A 19867-nucleotide genomic window follows, 5' to 3' on the forward strand; every position below is an offset into this window, starting at 1 on the left:
CTCAACCATCCAACCCCAACCTCTCTCTCTAGGACAAAAAAGAAAAACAGCTGTATTAGAAGAATATTCAAAAACACCCTTTATGCTTCTCTAATCCGGATAACATCCAGGCTTCAGATTGCTCCAAACATAAATCAGAGCAGCTCTCAGGATGCTCCAATTTACACAGGCAGCCAACAGCTCCAGAGGCCACTACAACACGCAGAGTTTGCAAGACACAGGGATGTCCCGGTCATTTAAAAGCCACAATGGAGATATGCTACCCCAAGCATACCTCACAGGAATCTTCCAGGGCTGGCTATGCTGGCATTAGGCAGAGTGACCATACGTTGTGGTTCTTCATATAGCGTCCCAAGAAATTACTTCAGGATCATATCAAAATATTTGGGTTTTTATAGCTTCAAAATTTTTGTTTAAGATGCATTGTACACCAAGCAGAATTAACTTTCTGTTACTAGGAACAAACAGTCCAGTGAAACAAGCTTCTAGTGTGATAAACATTGTAGGGAATGAAGTGAAAAGTCAAATCAGTGTAGATCAGTGGTGTGCAAACCTGCGGCCCGCAGGCCACATGCAGTCCATCAGGATAATCTGCTGGCGGGCCACCAGACAGTTTGTTTACATCGACCATCCACAGGCACAGTCTTCCACAGCTCCCAGTGGTCGCAGTTCATCCTTTCCAGCCAATGGGAGCTGTAGGAAGCAGAGCAGGCTGGCTGCTGCTTCCCGTAGCTCCCATTGGCCAGGAGCGGCGAACCGCGGCCAGTGGGAGCTGCGGCGGCTGTGCCTGCGGACAGTCAATGTAAACAAATTGTCTCGCAGCCTGTCAGCAGATTACCCTGATGGGCCACGTGCAGCCGTGGGCTGCAGGTTGTCCACCACTGGTGTAGATGCTATGAAAGCTGTTCTTGTGCTCAAAGTTGATGTTAATGACTCTTCTTCATTATTTCATTATATACTCATTCAGGGCTCTTACATTATCAGAAAAAATCCTGTATTCTAAGGAATATTCACATATTGTTGTTAAATCTGAAGTTGGCAGTAAAAATTGCTGGTTATCAGTAGATGCCAATGCATGGAATTCGGAGTGATGAAGATGGAGAGTTCTGTTTTGTTGCTATTACTACATGGATTTCTTATTTGGCAAATTTCTTGTAGGTGTTGTATCAGAAATGCCAAGTATAGCAATTGCTTACATGGAAAAGTAATATTATGAAAGTATGTAATGGATTTTTAGCTCATTTTAATGCAATTTAGCAGCTGGAAATGAAGAGAAGCCAGCACTGGTGACAGATCATTAGCAATTGCTCCACAGACTTCCAGCACTACACTAAATTTGAGGAATTCTGCCTTCGATGGAGAGAGATTGGATAGCTTAAAAGTTCTACAGAAGTGAAAAGTATAGTTTAAGGATGTGCTTATAGGCCTCTTCTCCACAAGGTCTCCACATTTCACAGGTAAAAGGAATATTATCATATGCTGTCTAGCTCCCTAGCTACATGTTCTCACTGAATATCAGAGACTTCTTCTGAATAACCTGAAAACAATGCTGGCTTGATTATTCAGACAAGGCTCCATCAAATTAAGGACCCTTCTTTCGAACTATTTCTTCAACTACTTTACTAGAAATAACCCTCTTTCAAATGAGTACATCCTATTTTGGAATTTTGCAGTACCTCGGATGTATACCAGATATATGCCTTTCGAAAAAAAGCACACACTGCTGAATTGTAAATACACTTATTTTAATGAAAATAAATAAGCTGTGCATTTTTCCTAAAGATTATATATTATATTAAGCAGCTGGAGATTCCTGACAGTATCATTAGCTTGGCATATATAATCTTATATTTTAAATCAAGGATGCCTCTAGAAGTGCAGATTTGTCTAGAAATGACTGGCTGGACATTACCACCAATATAACTGCTCTGGGAATTGCATCTACTTTCATTAATTTTGGGTTAGCAACACTTTTTACTCAACACACGTAAAACATGCTGAGGTGTGACAGAATCTTACAACCTTAGCAATTATATTCCAACAGAAAATATTTTAAAACTTTGCTGTTGCACGATCATTCAAAAGTCTAGAATAGATGAAAAAAGCAAAAATACTTATGTACTCACTGATCCCCATGGTCCTACTTGCCAAGATGCACATTCATGAAGTTCACATGATCTTACTGATTCTGGTCTAGAGTTTGGATTACAGAAGTTCTCTCTCAGTTTTTCATCATTCAGGTGACACCATACTTGTCGATACCTCATTCCCTTCCCACATGTCACAGGACACTACAGAGTGATAACATTACATTTGTCAACTGATAAAAAGTATGAAATATAAATTTATACATTCACCTTTTCCAGTCATTTGTTGGACTTCAGTTAATATACAGCTAATCACAAAAAAAATTTATAGTTTAATACAACCAATTGTTTATTCTCTTGCTTTCTAACCATTCCCAGTTCAAGAATATACCAGTCCAAAGATCTATAAACATTTCCCAGCTATAAAAATGTGAAAACAAATTAGAGTTAATTTACTCATTAATATTAAAATGTCATAAAATGTATACTTATCATAAATTTTGAAAAAACATATGTCATAACTTCCAGAGGAAACATGCTTAGCCCATTCACAATTCAGATAAAGCCAGTATAATCTACATGAAAATATAAACAATAATGTGCTTTGCTTGAGTGCATAGTTTGTATTATTTCAGAAAAATTAGTGGTAAGATATTAGATAAAATCCCTGTAGAAACCTCACAGTCTTGCAATAACATTCCATGAAAAGCTAAATTACTGGTAAGTTTTTCACAAGACATCAAGCAAGCTATCTGGAGAGCTTTGCAAAATTCTAGCATTAGAATATGTTATATTTATTTTACAATGAAAATAACTAGTAATACCAAAACTGTGAACATTTAAAAAGTACTGCTTACATTTAAAGTAATTTTAAAAGTAGTATAATAATATCAAAGGAGCCTGAAGTTTTGCGTGATTAGTGTTACCTCACTCCAATCACTAGTAGCCCAGTTTGGACATAAAAACTCATTACAGTTCTGTGTTACAATCCTTGGAAGCTCATGACATTCTCTATCAGCTAGCCGACGACCAAAGTTGTTCATACAAAAAGCTTCTCTCGTTCTTATGCCTCTCTCACAGCTCCTGGAACACTGTAATATAGAAAAAAGTAAAACAGAGCACAAGAAATGTACTGTAACAAAGACTAATTCAAGCTACATTAAAGAGAGATCTATTTGGCCAAATTCATCCCAGGTGTAACTCTACAGACTTCAAATAAATATCTCAGAGATAAATTTGTTACTTTGCTGTTTAGCTCCATGATATAGTTCATAAACTAATGTTAAGGCTGCAATTTCATATCTTATCTTCTATAAAATACATATAAAATATTATATTAATAGAAAGCAATTTAAGTTATAAAATAAAGCACTTCTAAGTTAGGAAATGCCAGATTTATGATTGCATCCATCCTGTGTATTGAACGATACAGGGATTCTGTGGAAAAAATAGCATCTGATCATGCAATTAAAGACTGTAACATAATGCATATACACAAGGAGGTAGAATTACAGCTGCATGGACAACCTTAATTCTGGCATTTCCTAACTTTCAAGTGCATGACTTTGCCATCTAAATAATTTTCTTTAAATATAATTTGTGTGTGTAATTTCCTAAGTATTTCTAAAAAGTTTAAAAAAGTATCTTATATATGAGTTTAACAACACCCTGCCACTCTACATCATCAGCAGGGTTTGCACACTGAACATTCAGCATTGCTATATCACAAACTGTTAGCACTTGAGCTACAAAACTAATTACATTAGCTGGCAGAAGGAGAAGGCTGTTGTCCCAGAGGATGCAATAAGTCACTGATGTCATGTGGTAGGTCTTTTTTTTTCCTTCTTGTTTTCTAACCAATGCCCAGTTCAAGGATATACCAGTCCAGTGATCTATTAGCATTTCTCCAGCAACAAAAATATGAATATAAATGAGAGTTCATTTACTCATAATGTTAAGGTATCACTCCTACTAAAGGAGTTATTGGAGGAGCCTAGCCTAGGGTAGGTCTAGGGAGTTCTCAGGGGAGGCTGGCCTGGTCTGGCTCTCTCTCCAGAGGAACTGAACAGCACCTGCCCTAGGGGATGGGGAGGATGGGTTTCTGAAGCCAGGTTCTGGGTCCAGAGGGGTTACAAATGAAGATCAGCCCAAATCTTTCGCCATCCCCACTCCCACCTGCATTGGGAGCTGGAGGAGTTCTTGCCCTTTGTAGTGCCTGCATAGAGGAGGATGTGATGCTGGGGCTATGTATCACATTCATGGGGTATGGATTAGGAAGACTCTAGCACTACAGCTGCTCTGGCAGCTCCCAGTTGTTCCCAATGTAGTCTGTGCTGGTGCTTTGATGATGTGGTTGTGTTCAGTGATTTGGCATCCAAGATTTTCCTGAACAATAAAAGCAAGAGAAGCAAAATGGCAATTTTTAAACCAGAATGGAACTAAACCAGAATGGAAATGTAACTGGGACAAATTCAGCTCTTCTCTCTGCTGAATTTCAAAGGCCAGCATCAAACAATTGAAGTGTTAGAGCTTCTATAAAAAATGTTTCAATAAACTTTTGTAATAGAAAGTGTTAGGAAACCTAAATATAGGGTTTGCTACCAACTCCTCTATAACAACTCAGATTTTCCAAAGGAATTTTTCTTTCGGTTACTTAAATAGAGAAAATCAGAGCAAATTATTACCAGAAAAAAATCAAAATCTAGTATCAGCACTAATCAGAAGAATTGCAATCATACAATCACAAGGGTTTGAATTTGTACCTCTGACCATTCCGTGTAGTGCCAGCTTGTTAACAGACAGTCACCATGACAGGGTTCTCTGATTGGTGGTTTCTGCTGATCAGCGCAGTATTTATCATCCACTGGAACACTCAGTCCTTTCGAAACAGAGTACTTCATGCAGTGGATGTCTAAAGACCGATACCCTGGGCCACACTGTGATGTGCACTCACTTTTGCCAATATTATGCCACCTACAAGTATAAACTGTTACATAAAACTAAATATATTTTAATAAATATAGTATAAATGCATTAAGCACTCAGATACTATAGTGAGGAATGCAGTATAAAATCAATTTTAGGCAATAGATTAAATAAGTTGAAAATAAACATAAGGATTGAGTATCAGAGGGGTAGTCGTGTTAGTCTGGATCTGTAAAAAGCGACGAAGAGTCCTATGGCACCTTATAGACTAATAGACGTATTGGAGCATGAGCTTTCATGGGTGAATACCCACTTCGTCAGATGCATGTAGTGGAAATTTCCAGAGGCAGGTATAAATATGCAGGCAAGAATCAGTCTAGAGATAACGCGGTTAGTTCAACCAGGGACAGGGGCGGCTCCAGGCATCAGCATGCCAAGCGCATGCTTGGGGCGGCATGCAGCAGGGGGTGCTCTGCTGGTCACCAGGAGGGCGGCAGGCAGGCTGCCTTCGGCAGCTTGCCTGCGGAGGGTCCGCTGGTCCCACGGCTTCAGTAGAACTCCCACAGGTGTGCCTGCGGGAGGTCCGCCAAAGCCGTGGGACCAGCGGACCCTCCACAGGAAAGCCGCTGAAGGCAGCCTGCCTGCCGTGCTTGGGACGGCAAAATGCCTAGAGCCACCCCTAATCAGGGAGGATGAGGCCCTTTTCTAACAGTTGAGGTGTGAACACCAAGGGAGGAGAAACTGGTTTTGTAGTTGGCTAGCCATTCACAGTCTTTGTTTAATCCTGAGCTGATGGTGTCAAATTTGCAAATTAACTGAAGTTCAGCAGTTTCACTTTGGAGTCTGGTCTTGAAGATTTTTTTACTGCAGAATGGCTACCGTTAAATCTGCTATTGTGTGTCCAGGGAGGTTGAAGTGTTCTCCTACAGGTTTTGTATATTGCCATTCCTAATATCTGAAATTGAATAAGGATTGAAAATTTCAAAACTGCCATGGAGATTTAAACACATATAAACTGAGGGTTTGTCTACACAGCATTTTGGAGCAAGTGGGAGTGAGTCTCCCAGCCCAGTATGACAGACTCCAGCTAGCAGGGCTTGTACTAACGCTCTAAAAATAGCTGCACAGACAGCGCTTCACACATTGTGGCTTGGGCTGGAGCTCAGGCACTGAAACCTAGGGAGAAGGATGGGTGTCCAAGCTCGAACTCCAGCCCAAGCCACCACGTCAAAGTGCTCTCTATACAGCTATTTTTAGAGCATTAGCACGAGCCCTGCTAGCCCGAGTCTATTGACCCAGACTGAGAGGCTCACTCCTGCTTGCTCCAAAATGCTGCATAGACATATCCCGAAAGATTTCTAGACAGTTTTTTAAATTAACAGAACCTGTGTCTAAATCCCTTGGGTGATTTTGAAAATCTCCGTCAGTGATTCTAATCCTGCATTCTTTGAATACTGCAACCTGGGCATTTCTGGTGCACCAGCAATAGAAGACTGGGCCCCAAAGGAGTTCCTATTGAGAGTATAATTCTTGGTGAAATTCAGTAAAGATGCTGGGGCGGTGAAATTCACCCCCATCAACTAAGAACCAAAACAAATACAATAATTCTTCTCTTAGTTTCAGAAGTGTAAATCCAGAGTGTGACTCCATGCAATCAACTCATTTTCTTTTTTTAAAAAGCTGGAAGCTCACTTGTGTATAATACTTTGTTTAGATCTACAGCTACAAAATAGTTAAGTCTTAAAAGAGCCTTTTCATAAAAACATATTTTTACCTTAATTCACATTCTGTATTGCACTTTTCAGAGACTGCTGGGAGAGAAGGTATATTTTCACATCTTTGGTCAGACACTACCAAGTGATCACTCTTACGTATGCATGTAACTTTTCTTTTACGAAGACCTTGAACAAAACATTTGGAAAAATTTAAGAGCTAAGAAAAAGTGTTTTTGATCATTTATTGCCATTTTTGTTTATTTTAAAATTAGCTACATATTTTCTGTAACAAAATATTCAGTTGTGTTTCTCAAAATAATTACACAGAATAGAAAAGCCAACATACATGAGACAAAAAACTCATCTTTCTCTACTTGCCTCCCTAGTAGGGTGACCAGATGTCCCAATTTTACAGGGACGGTCCCGATTTTGGGGTCTTTTTCATATATTGGCTCCTATCACCCTCCTCCCCGTCCCAATTTTTCACACTTGCTGTCTGGTCGCTCTATTCCCTAGAAGTCTCACAAGTCATCTCTGGTCCAGCCCACACAACTGGTCTCACCCTGAAGCCGGTGTTCAAAAGATGTCGACCAACAAACAAGAACTCCATTTTGTGAGAAAATTTGAGGTTTCAGAATTTATTTTTGTTTCTCATCAGAACTTGAATTTTTTTTCACAATAAAAAGGGAACAACCTGAGACAGAGAGAGAGAGAGACAGAGAGATCCCCTTAGCCCAGAATAGCCAATACTCCAGAGGTTAAGGAACTCACCTGAAATATGGGAGACCCAGCTTCAAGCCCCTGCTCTAAATCAGGCACAACAGGGACCTGAAGCTAGTTCCCAGGTACCTATCTGGGGTTGCTCACTCTCTCCTTTTGACCAAAAATTCCATCCAGGACCTGAGAAGCCTTCCCAAAGACACTTTCATTGAAACAGGCACAGTTCCATAAGAAGCTTAGGTTTTGACAAATCTGCATTTTCTGACAAAAATGTTTAGTCAAAAAAATTCCCTATCAGTTCTTATGTTAATGTAGAGGACAACACAATCCAGCTACTGTGTCAGCATCACCTGATTACCAGAGTGGCCAGAGCACTGCTCACTTCGAGGCAACTAGAAATACCCACAATCCTGGCTGATCAACCCTATCAAATTCCAAAGCATGTTAAAAGACCACAGTACTCCACCTACAGGCAAGGAGTTGACAATCTGGAGAGGTATGATAATTATAGCATGATGACAGCTATTAACATTCTGGCCCCCAAATTGCCAAAAAGCCAAGAGAACTTTTCTTTCTATCTCTGCAGAAGCTGTCAAATCTCACCCAAATGAGGTATTCAAGCTGCTAAACAGCACCATCAATTCTGACCACCTACAGCCGGGGTCTCAAAGTCCCGGCCCACAGGCCATCTCCAGCCCGAGAACCTCCCCACTGCAGCCCACAGAAGAGAGACGCATGCAGACACGCTGCCCAATGTCTGCTGCAGGTACTGCCCCCCCAGTTCCCGGCAGCAACCGTTGTCTGAGGGAGAGGGACAGAGATACTATCACTAGTCACCGGGCAGTCAGTCATGGAGACAGCAGCATTAGTTGCCGAGCAGAGTCAGCCATGGAGGCAGCATCACCTTTTTCAACAATGAATATAAACAAGTCAAAATACCAAACACAACTATCTGATGCACACCTTGCTGCAGTCCTGAAGGTTTCAACTGCTCAGTCACTGAGGCCAAACATCAACAAACTGACAGAACTGAAGCGTTGCCAGGTGTCTGGCAAACACTAAAAACTCTCTGGCAGGCGAAGAATTGTATAAAGTTGTATAACAATTTTATTATTTCTAAGAAATTTGAAATAAAAAATACAATATAAACATTTTCTTTTCTGAACACCATCTTCAGAGACATTATTGGCCCACTGGGAGGATTTGAGGACTGGCACTGGCCCTAATGTAAATTCAGTTTGAGACCCCGACCTACAGTCCTAAGCAGAACTTAGCACCAAACACTTCACGAAAAGATCACACACATTCAGGAAGTCTCTTAGGCTTCATGTAACTCATATCCCTTTGCCAGACAGTGAACAGCACTTTTGCTCCTTAAATTCAACCCATTCTCTCCATAACTATAGAACATTCTGAAGGAGGCTCAACCAAAAACTTGTGAGTCTAATCCAGGCCCTTCCTGGTAGGTGAAAAGAGTCACAAGCAACTGATATCCCTCCTGACTGAAAAGGCCAATGTCCCTTCCTCTTTCAGACATGCAACAGTTCTACCAATAATGAAGAAATCCACCTGGCAGTATATCTGAACTGATTAACTACCACGTCATATCAAAATTTCCACTCCTGAGAAGACACCCAAAAGCTGCTTTCAAACTCATCTAGCTGCAGCCAATATCCTAGACCTAGCATAATCTGGATATAGGCCAGGACATGAAATAGAAACAGCATTAATGGCACTGATGGATTATCCCTTGATGTCAACAGATGGAAGGCAGACATCCAATCTCATACTCCTTGATCTCTCAGTACGATCAATCATGTGAACCTGCTGTTCCACCTAAAAGAGGAAGCAGGAGTCTAGGAGAATGGAATTCCTGGAGGGAATCACCCAAAGAGTAGCAATGAGAAACTGCCTCTCCACCTGTGGAGTGCCATGATTAGGGCTCTGTGTGTGTCACGGAGGTCACGGAAGTCACGGCAGGAGCAGCTATGGGGCGTGGGGGCACGCCCAGCAGCTGCTGGCCCCAGGGGGCCCCCCAAGCAGTGATCCCCCCAGCTAAGATTCAGTCAGGGGTATTTATAGTATAAGTCATGGACAAGTCATGGGCCATGAATTTTTGTTTATTGCCCATGACCTATCCATGATTTTTACTAAAAATACTTATGACTAAATCATAGCCTTAGCCATGATATAAATCTGCCCAGCAAATTAAAACCCACAGTGATGAGTCTCACAGCCCAGTCAATTGACTCAGACTTGTGCTTAACTATAGGGTTAAAAATAGCAATGTAGACATTCCTGCTTAGGTGAAGAACCTGGGTTCTGACACGCAGTCCTGGTCTACACTACAGGGTTAGGTCGAATTTAGCCACATCAGGTCAATTTTATAATGAATGCACCTACACAAGCAACCCTGTTCCGTCGTCCTAAAGGGCTCTTAAAATCAATTTCTGTACTCCTTCCTGGCGAGGGGAGTAGTGCTAAAATCAGCCTTGTTGGGTTGATTTCAGGGTAGTGCAGATGCAAATTGACGTTATTGGCCTCCAGAAGCTATCCCAGAGTGCTCCAGTGTGACTGCTCTGGACAGCACATTCAACTCCAATGCACTAGCCAGGTACACAGGAAAAGCCCCAGGAACTTTTGAAATTCATTTCCTGTTTGGTCAGTGTGGCAAGCTCAGCAGCACTGGTGACCATGCAGTCCCCCCAGAATCACAAATGAGCGCCAGCATGGAGTGAATGGAAGACACTGGATCTGAGTATGGGGAGAAGAACCTGTGCAGGCGGAACTCCGATCAAAAAGAAGAAATGCTGATATATACGCCAAAATCGCACAGGGCATGATGGACAGAGGCTACACAGGCACAGACAGCAGTGCCGTGTGAAAGTCAAGGAGCTCAGACAAGCCTACCAAAAGACAAATGAGGTAAACGGTCACTCTGGGTCAGAGCCCCATACATGCCACTTCAATGATCAGCTGCATGGCATTCTAAGCAAGGGGGAGACCCTACCACTATCCCACCATTGTGCATGGACACTTGCAAGGGGGGAGTCTCACACAACACGGAGAAGGATTTTGTGGATGAGGAAGAGGAGGAGGAGGAGGAGGATAATATGCAGCAGGCAAGTGGTGAATCTGTACTCCCCAACATCCAGGACCCTTTCAGCACCCTGGAGCCAATACCCTCCCAACGCGGGATCCACGACCCTGAAGGCGGAGAAGGCCCCTCTGGTGAGTACACATTTGTAACTACAGCATAGGGTTTAAAAGCAATAGTGTTTAATGTTTGATTTGCCCTGAAGACTTGGGATGCATTTGTGGCTAGTACAGCTACTGGAAAAGTTTGTTAGCGTGTCTGAGGATGGAGCGGGAATCCTCCAGGGACATCTCCATGAAGCTCTCCTGGAGGTACTCTGAAAGCCTTTGCAGGTTTCTGGGGAGGGCTGTCTTATTTCATCCTCCACGGTAGGACACTTTACCACACCAAGCCAGTAGCAAGTAGTTTGGAATCATGGCAGCACAAAGCATGGCAGCAAATGATCCTGGGTTCTGGTTGCATTCAAACAACATTTGGTCCTTATCTTTCTGTGTTAGCCTCAGGGAGTGATATCATTCATGGTCACCTGGTTGAAATAGGGGAATTTTTGTAAGGGATCAGTAAAAGGACCCCGTTTATGCTGGGCTGTTTGCATTTGGCTAAAAGGGATCACCCTTGGGAATAGCCACACCGGGGGTGGGGGGAAGAGAGGTGAAGGGATCATCCCATATAGCCATGCAGAGGGCTGGGGGGAGGTGAGTGCTGCACATCCACCTGAAAACCACAGCCCCTCCTTTTAAATGGCAAACCCAAGTGGCATTGCTTGCTATGGGAAAGGAGAGTGCTGCAGGTTGAAAACATTCCCACATGTTATCAAGGCGTTAGAAGCCAACCCCACGTACCCTTTGGCTTACTATGGCTGCCTGGAAACTGAATTCTGTTGCCCAGCCATGTGTGATGTGTCACCATACTGGCAGGCGCTCAATATAAAAGGCAAAATGCGACCTTGTACCTAAAGCACATGTGCTGTCTGCCGTGAATTGCTTGATTCACTATGAAAGAGTCTCCCTTTTGTTCTCACAAATGTATCATCTTAAATTTTACTCTCCCTTTTTATCACACGCAGGTGCAAATGTTTCTATGCTCCCCTTATCATCTCCATCCCTGAGGTTATCGCAGATTAGAAGGCAAAAAAAAAAAAAAAACGCACTCGCAATGACATGTTTTCTGAGCTCATGCAGTCCTCCTGCATTGATAAAGCACAGTTGAATGCATGGAGACATTCAGTGGCAGAGTCCAGGAAAGCATTAAGTGACTGCGATAAGAAGAGGCCGGATGCAATGCTGAGGCTAATGGGGGAGCAAGCGGACATGATCAGCGTCTATTGGAGCTGCAGGAAAGTCAACAAGAGCACAGACTGCCGCTGCATCCACTGTACAACTGCCTGCCCTCCTCGCCAAGTTCCATATCCTCTTTACACAGAGGCCCATGAGTGTGGAGGGCAGAGAGGGGGGAAACTCCAGGTACCCAGCCACTCCACTCCAGAGGATGGCCCAAGCAACAGAAGGCTGTCATTCAAACAGTTTTGATTTGTAGTGTGGCTACAATAAGCAATGTGGCCTTGTCCTTCCCTCTTCCCCTGCCCCACCCTACCCAACCCAGGATACCTTATCAGTTATCACCTTTTTTTTAATTAATAAAGAATGCATGGTTTCAAAACAATAGTGACTTTATTTCCTTTGCCAGCTGTGATTGAAGCGGGGAGAGTGGTTGGCTTACAGGGAGTTAAAAATCAACAAGGGGTGGGTTTGCATCAAGGAGAAACACACACAACTATCACACCGTAGCCTGGCCAGTCATGAAACTGGTTTTCAAAGCCTTTCCAATGCGCAGCGCGCCTACCTGTGCTCTTCTAATCGCCCTGGTGTCTGACTGTTCAAAATTGGCAGCCAGGCGATTTGCCTCAACCTCCCACCCCGCCATAAACGTCTCCTCCTTACTCTCACAGATATTATGGAGCACACAGAAAGCAGTAATAACAATGGGAATACTGGTAGAGCTGAGGTCTAACCTAGTCAGCAAACAGCACCAGCAAGCTTTTAAATGTCCAAAGACACATTCTACCAACATTCTGCACTTGCTCAGCCTATAGTTGAACTGCTCCTTACTACTGTACAGGCTGCCTGTGTATGGCTTCATAAGTCATGGGAGCAAGGGGTAGTCTGGGTCTCCAAGAATAACTATTGGCATTTCAACATCCCCAACAGTAATTTTCTGGTCTGGGAAGTAAATCCTTCTTGCAGCTGCTCCAACAGCCCAGAGTTCCTAAAGATGTGAGTGTCATGCACCTTTCCCAGCCATCCCAGGTTGATGTCGGTGAAACGTCCCTTGTGATCCACTAGTGCTTGCAGCACCATTGAGAAGTACCCCTTGCAGTTTATGTACTGGTTGGCAAGGTGGTCCGGTGCCAAGATAGGGATATGGGTTCCATCTATTGCCCCACCAGTTAGGAAAACTCATTGCAGCAAAGTCATCCACTATGACCTGTACATTTCCCAGAGTCACTACCCTTGATAGCAGAAGGTCAGTGATTGCACTGGATAATTGAATCACAGCAGTCCCCACAGTAGATTTGCCCCTCCAAATTAATTCCCGACTGACTGGTAGCAGTCAGGTGTTGCAAGCTTCCACAGGGCGATCGCCCCTCGTCAACTGTCAGGGCAGCTCTCATCTTGGTATTCCTGCACTTCAGGGCAGGGGAAAGCAACTCACAGAGTTCCAGGAAAGTGGCCTTACGCATGCAAAAGTTTAGCAGCCACTGGGAATCATCCCATACCTGCAACACTATGTGGTCCCACCAGTCTGTGCTTGTTTGCCTGGAACAGAATCGGCATTCCACTGTATCAACCTGCCCCACTGCTGCTATGATGTCTCAATTGCCACATCCAGTGCTTTCAGGAACATCTGTGTCCATGTCCTCCTCACAATCGTCCTCGTGCTGTCTCTTAGCCAGGTTCTGCACATACTGCAGGATAATGTGCAAGGTGTTTACAATGCTCACAACAGCAGCGGTGAGCTGAGCGGGCTCCATGCTTGCCATGCTACAGCATCTGCATGGGTAACCCAGGCAAAAAGGCATGAAATGTTTATCTGCAGTTGCTTTCACGGAGGGAGAGAGCAGAGAGTAATGACATGTACCCAGAACCATCTGCAACAATGTTTTTGCCCCATCAGGCATTGGGAGCTTAACCCATAATTCCAATGGGCAGCAGAGACTGCGGGAACTGTGGGATAGCTTGCCATAGTGCACCGCTCCGTGAGTCGATGCTAGCCACAATAGTGAGGACGCACTCCGCTGACATAATGTGCTTAGTGAGAACATACACAATCGACTGTATAAAATTGATTTCTAAAAATCAGCTTCTATAAAATCAACCTAATTTTGTAGTGCAGACATACCTGCAGTCGCAGAGCCTGGACTCCAGCCTAAGCAAGAACATCTACACTGCTATTTTTAGCTCCACAGCCTGAGCAGCAGCCTGACCTGGACTCTGAGACTCATTTCCATAGGTTTTTCTTTGTAGTGTAGACATACCCAAAGGGATCAATTCCTTCTTTACTTCGATGCAACATATACACACAGCAATGAGACATCATGGACTCAAATGCCATCCATGCAGATGAGACATAGCTTTTGTTATGCTCTGCAATGTCTATTGTTTGAGCTTCCTGGTTATTCATAACAAGCTTGGATTTGAAGCTTAATCCACTGTAATAGGTTTCTTTAACTGAAAACTTTACTGAGCTTTCTCTGACTCTTTAGGAGATTCAGCTAAGGTTTAGAAAGCATACAGATGGCTCCTTTTGTTGGCGCTCTGGCTTAGTTCATGTCAAGCAAGAGCACTAGCCGTATCAATCAGATTCTTGTAGGCAAGTGGCTAGTCTTTTATACGATTATATAATGTAATCATTTTTTGAGTCAAACTGCTTCCACAAATATAGAAATTCAATTATTACTGCTAGAATTACTGTGAAAATGTACAAATAAATAAAAATAAAATAATAATGCTTTTCTATATATAAAAATTTAAACTAAATAGAACTAATTAATCCTTTGATGAACCCAATCCATGTTGTCACACTTTTCTGGATGACATACCTTAAGTGTACCTTAATTTCAGTGGCACTCATTTTAATCCCTAAATTTAAATTCCCTATAATTTCATGCAAATTTTACACTTTTACAGTTGAAAATTATTTACATTAGAAATAGAGAATCCGGAATAGAAGATACAGAACTCTATTTACACCAAGGAAATGAATCTCTCACCATTTAAAGTTTCCTGCATTTATTGGTGTACCTCATTTTCAGGACTTTATCCCAAATTATGTGCCACATTTGGGCATACACAGGTTGAGATGCATGATGTGACATGATATTAAATACTTCTGAATTTACATGTAAGAATATGAAATAACATCATAAACAGAATTTTGATTTCAAAAAGAATTCACAATACCTTGACACATTTTGCTGCACTCTTGCCAGGGACCATATGGATCCCAGAGAAACAGATCACTTCTCTCTTCTATAGGAATACTGAATGAATAACGCACATCAGGGTTGTATAAATTCCCTACACATAATACCTTTAAAGATATAAAAATAATACTTTTTTTTTCAATTAATTGACCCATGATTATAAAACTATAAACACTTATTAACTTTACAAACTTATTAAAACATTGAAAATTCACCTGCAAAATTAGCTCTTCTTCTAGTCGATCGGTGCTGTTAATTCGCTCTACAGTGTTGTTTGAACCATTGTACTCAAAAATGGCTCCTTGTACACCAATTTCTTTTTTAGACATGCTTACAACAAAATTTCCATTCAGGATAAAATTCCCGTGAGTATCAGATAATGCTAAAAGTAAAAATTTGGGAATAAACATCTATCCCAATTAAAAGGTATAATAAACAGTAATACAAATTTGAAATTTTGTTTGCATTTAGTTATTCATTATGATAATTGATGTTTTTTTAATTTATGACAAACAGTTTTGAAAACATCTGTAAGATCTGATACCATTAGTAACATACTTCTATTCAGGTGCCATAGGTACTATCTACATCATTAATATTTACTGTGCTGGGGGACCTCGTTACTACAGGGTAGTAATACCAGAAATAATTTTTAAATGTTTTGCTCCTGCCAGTATACCCAGGAACAGTTTGTATTCTGAATTGTTCTACAGTCTTGTATTCTACAGGACTATAGTTCAGTAACATGGTTAAAAATGGGTAATTCCTAGGCCAGGGGTTTGCAACCTTTCAGAAGTGGTGTGCTGAGTCTTCATTTATTCACTCTAAGGGTACGGCTACACTTGAAACTTCAAAACGCTGCCGCGGCAGTGTGGTCGCAGCGCCAGCGCTGAGAGAGAGCTCTCCCAGCGCTGCACGTACACCACATCCTCTACGGGTGTAGCTGTGCTCCCAGCGCTGCGGCACGGATTACACTGAGGCTTTACAGCGCTGTATCTTGCAGCGCTCAGGGGGAAGTTTTTTCACACCCCTGAGCGCAACAGTTGCAGTGCTGTAAAGCGCCAGTGTAGCCATGGCCTAAGTTAAGGTTTCGCGTGCCGGTAATACATTTTAATGTTTTTTAGAAGGTCTCTCTCTACAAGTCTATATATTATATAACTAAACTAGTGTTGTATTGTAAAATAAACAAGGTTTTCAAAATGTTTTAGAAGCTTCATTTAAAATTAAATTAAAATGTTGATCTTACGCCGCCGGCCTGCTCAGCCCGCTGCTGGTCTGGGGTTCTGTTCACCTAGGCCGACCGTGGGCTGAGTGGGGCCTGCAGCCAGGACCCCAGCTGGGAAGGGTCTGGCAGCCAGAACCCCAGACCGGCAGCGGGCTGTGTGGGGCTGGTGGCCGGGACCCCAGACCGACAGTGGGTTGAGCGGCTCAGCCCACTGCCGCTCAGGGGTTCCATCTGCCAGCTCCTGCCAGCCAGGATCCCGGCTGCTGGACCTGCTCAGCCTGCAGCCGGTCTGGGGTCCCGGCCCTGCCCACATACAGTGGGTACCTACCTTCTCCCTGGTTCTGGCCCATTCTCTTCCTCTTTCTGCACTGAGCTGAGAGTGAGAGTGGACCGAGCACAGGGCTGGGGGAGGGTCTGGACAGGATCTAAAATGAGGGAGGGGGCTCAGGGTTGTGGCAGGAGGTTTGGGCGTGGGGACACTTACCTGGGCAGCTCCCATTTGGTGTGAGGGGTGCAGGTGGGAATGTGAGTGGGGGTGCAGGAGCTCCCATTTGGTGCTTAGGGTGGGGATGGGGATGTGTGGGGTGCATGAGATGGGGGGGCTGGGGATCTGGGGGGTGCAAGAGTCAGGGAAGAGGACTAGGCACATGTGAGGGGGGTGCAGGTGTCAGGGAAGGGGAGCTGGGTATGTGTGGGGGTGCCAGAGTCAGGGCTGAGGTCATGCGGGGGGGGGAGTGAAGGAGCCAAGAGGGCTGGGTGGTACAGGGCTCAGGGCAAGGACCAGGGGTGTTGTGGGGGTACAGAGCTCAGGACAGAGGGCTGGGTGTGTGGAGGGGGGTCAGGGCTCAGGACAGAGGGCTGGGTGAATGCCGCTCCCAGAACCCCCAACCCCACCCCCTGCTCCTTGTCCCGACTATCTCCTCCTGGGACCCCACCCCCTATCTAAGCCTCCCTGCCCCTTGTCCCCTGACTGCCCCCTTAGGACCCTACCCCCTACCTGTTCCCTCACTGCCCCAACCCTTATGCACACCCCCGCACCCAGATAGACCCCCTGGACTCCCATGCCTATCTAACCGCTCCCCACCCCCCGACAGGATCCCCAGAACTCTGAACCCATACAACCCCTCCCTGGTTGCCCAACCCCTCTCCACATCCCTACCTCCTGACAGCCCTCCCAAACTCCCAACCCCCCCCAGCTCCTTGTCCCCTAACCATCCCCTCCAGAGACCCCCCCACCGTAATTGCCTTCCCAGGACCCCCCTTGCTCCCTTGTCCCTTGACTGCCCTAACCTCTATCCACGCCCCCACTCCCTAACAGACCCCGGGACTCCCATGCCTCATTCAACCCCCCTCCTCCCTGACTGCCCCCTCCAGAGAGCCCCGCCCCTAACTACCCCCCGGGATCCCACCCCCCCATCAAATCCACCCTGCTCCCTGTCCCCTGATTGCCCCCATCTCTTATCCAACCCCTTCCCCCGGACCTGGACCCCTTACCACGAGGCTCCTCGCTGATCTGGAGCCCTGCCACCACATGCGCAGTGCTCTGCGGGGTGGGGCGGGGCAGCGCATGGCGGCGGGGCTCCGGATCAGCGGGAAGTGTCTTGCTCTCCCCACTGAGCCAAACGCTGCCCCGCGGGAGTGCGCAGCCCTGGCCCTGAGAGTGCTGTGTGCGGTGGCATGGCTCATGGGAAAGGGGGGTGAGGGGTCGGCGGCTTGCTGCGCTCGCCCGGCGCTCCAGCCCGGGAGCGTGGATCCCGCAGCTTGCCGCGTCAGCAGGATTTTTAATGGCACCCTGGGGTCCCGGCAGGTCCCAGTATGCCATTAAAAACTGGCTCGCATAGGTTGCCGACCCCTGTCCTAGGCCTTCATTGGCAAGGCTGAAATGTGCATTCTGGCATTACATGATAAATTTTAATATTGTAAGATAAGCAAACTTTTCTATAAGCTTTTTTTTCTCATAGTATTTTTCATCCATGGATAGAATATATGTATAATGTATGTATAGGTGACCACCTGAGCTTGTTCTCTGTGCATGTTTAACATTCTGACAAAGAGCTGTGTGTAAGCTCAAAAGCTTGTCTCTTTCACCAACAGAAGTTGGTCCAATAAAAGATATTACCTCAGCTACCTTGTCTCTCTAAAACTAATGAAACATTTAACTGCAAAATGTTATAACACAACTGAAAATAAATGTTTTCAACAACAATTCTACTCTGTCTAAATCTCGTTCTTCCACTTTAAATCAAATTAAATAAACTATATAGTTCAGATATAACACAGATCTCAACTTTAAATAAATGGTGTTTTCAACAAAAATGCATTTAAAAAATCCCAGTGCTTGCTCTAATGCTTAGTTCACTTATAAATAACATGACCACCACATATTCATACTGATAAAATCTTTGTAAACACACCATCCATTTGTGCTGCCTCTTTCTGACAGATAAACACATAAACACATTAAGACTAAGAAACAGACCATCAAATCACAGTAGGAAACAGGATCACTGCCTCCTTATGCATCTACCTATAATGTGAAGGAAAAATAACTGTGTGATCACAGGGGACTTCAATTTGAATGACACATTCTGGAGGTCTCATGCTGACAGTACAAAAACATCCCTGAAATTTCTAATCATCGTAGGTGACAATTTTCCTAACTAAAAAAGCGTTGCAGCCAACATAGGGGATTCTCTATTCAACCTTGTCCCAACAGATAAAGATCACAGAACTAAAAATTAACGGTAACATAGGAACAAGTGATCATTACTTGATCACATTTATAATGTGTAAGCATAATAATAATAAGGCCAATTTCACAAAGCTGAAAACAATGATGAACCAAAGCAGTTGTGAGGAAAAATTTAATAAGAAAAATGTGAATGATAATTGGAAATAATTTAAAAACACTTTAAGATGCCCAAAATGTCACAGTCTAACAACTGAGACAGTAGGTTGTATTGCATAAAAAATTGATGTGGTTTAGAGGGAAGTGCAGGCAGCTACAAAAAATTAAATATATATATATTTACGCGACTGGATAGCGTAGTGGTTAAGAGCGCCGCCCTTTGATACGGGAGACCGCCCTTTGATACGAGAGACCGGGGTTCAAATCCCGGTTGGTATCCAACTTTCCAGTAGGGGTCCTTGGGCAAAAGACCCCCTAACGCTTCAGCTGCCTACCTCAAAATATGAGAGTGACACGAACTAGGAGAGTCATGCCGGCTCGGACGTCGCCCGGATTAACAAGGTCCGCGCCAGATGTTGAGGAACCAGGACAATCTGACGATAAGTGGGCTACCAGGGCCTGGAAAGAGGAACTAGAAAGGATGTGGAAAGTGAAGGCCAAAGTGGTCCAGCTGGTGGTAGAAGCCCTCGCTGTGACTACCTAAGCTGGGTGAGTGGGATCCAACAGATCCCAGGAACAACATCAGAGCTCTCTTGTCCAGAAGAGTGCAGTAGTACCAGGGCCTGAAAGAGGAACTAGAAGGTGTGGAAGTGAAGGCCAAATGTGGTCCAGTGGTGTAGAAGCCCTGGCTGTGACTCTAAGCTGGGTGAGTGGCATCAACAGATCCCAGGAACAACATCGAGCTCTCTTGTCCAGAAGAGTGCAGT

At 44.0% G+C, this 19867-nt stretch overlaps 1 protein-coding gene across 3 annotated transcripts in view; it reads right to left on the reverse strand.

The window, feature by feature from the left end:
• ADAMTS20 (ADAM metallopeptidase with thrombospondin type 1 motif 20) overlaps nt 1-19867 on the reverse strand; it is a 202294-nt gene that overhangs the window by 77545 nt on the left and 104882 nt on the right. For all 3 annotated transcript variants that reach the window (XM_032804591.1, XM_032804590.1, XM_032804592.1), the window contains 6 exons: nt 15243-15409; nt 15005-15134; nt 6787-6913; nt 4850-5060; nt 3014-3178; nt 2127-2291 (listed from right to left, as the gene is read on the reverse strand). In XM_032804591.1, the coding sequence (XP_032660482.1) occupies nt 2127-2291; nt 3014-3178; nt 4850-5060; nt 6787-6913; nt 15005-15134; nt 15243-15409 (965 nt within the window). The remainder of the gene's footprint in view (nt 1-2126; nt 2292-3013; nt 3179-4849; nt 5061-6786; nt 6914-15004; nt 15135-15242; nt 15410-19867) is intronic.

The sequence above is a fragment of the Chelonoidis abingdonii genome, chromosome 1 (assembly GCF_003597395.2).
Source record: "Chelonoidis abingdonii isolate Lonesome George chromosome 1, CheloAbing_2.0, whole genome shotgun sequence".
In the NCBI taxonomy this organism is placed as follows: domain Eukaryota; kingdom Metazoa; phylum Chordata; order Testudines; family Testudinidae; genus Chelonoidis; species Chelonoidis abingdonii.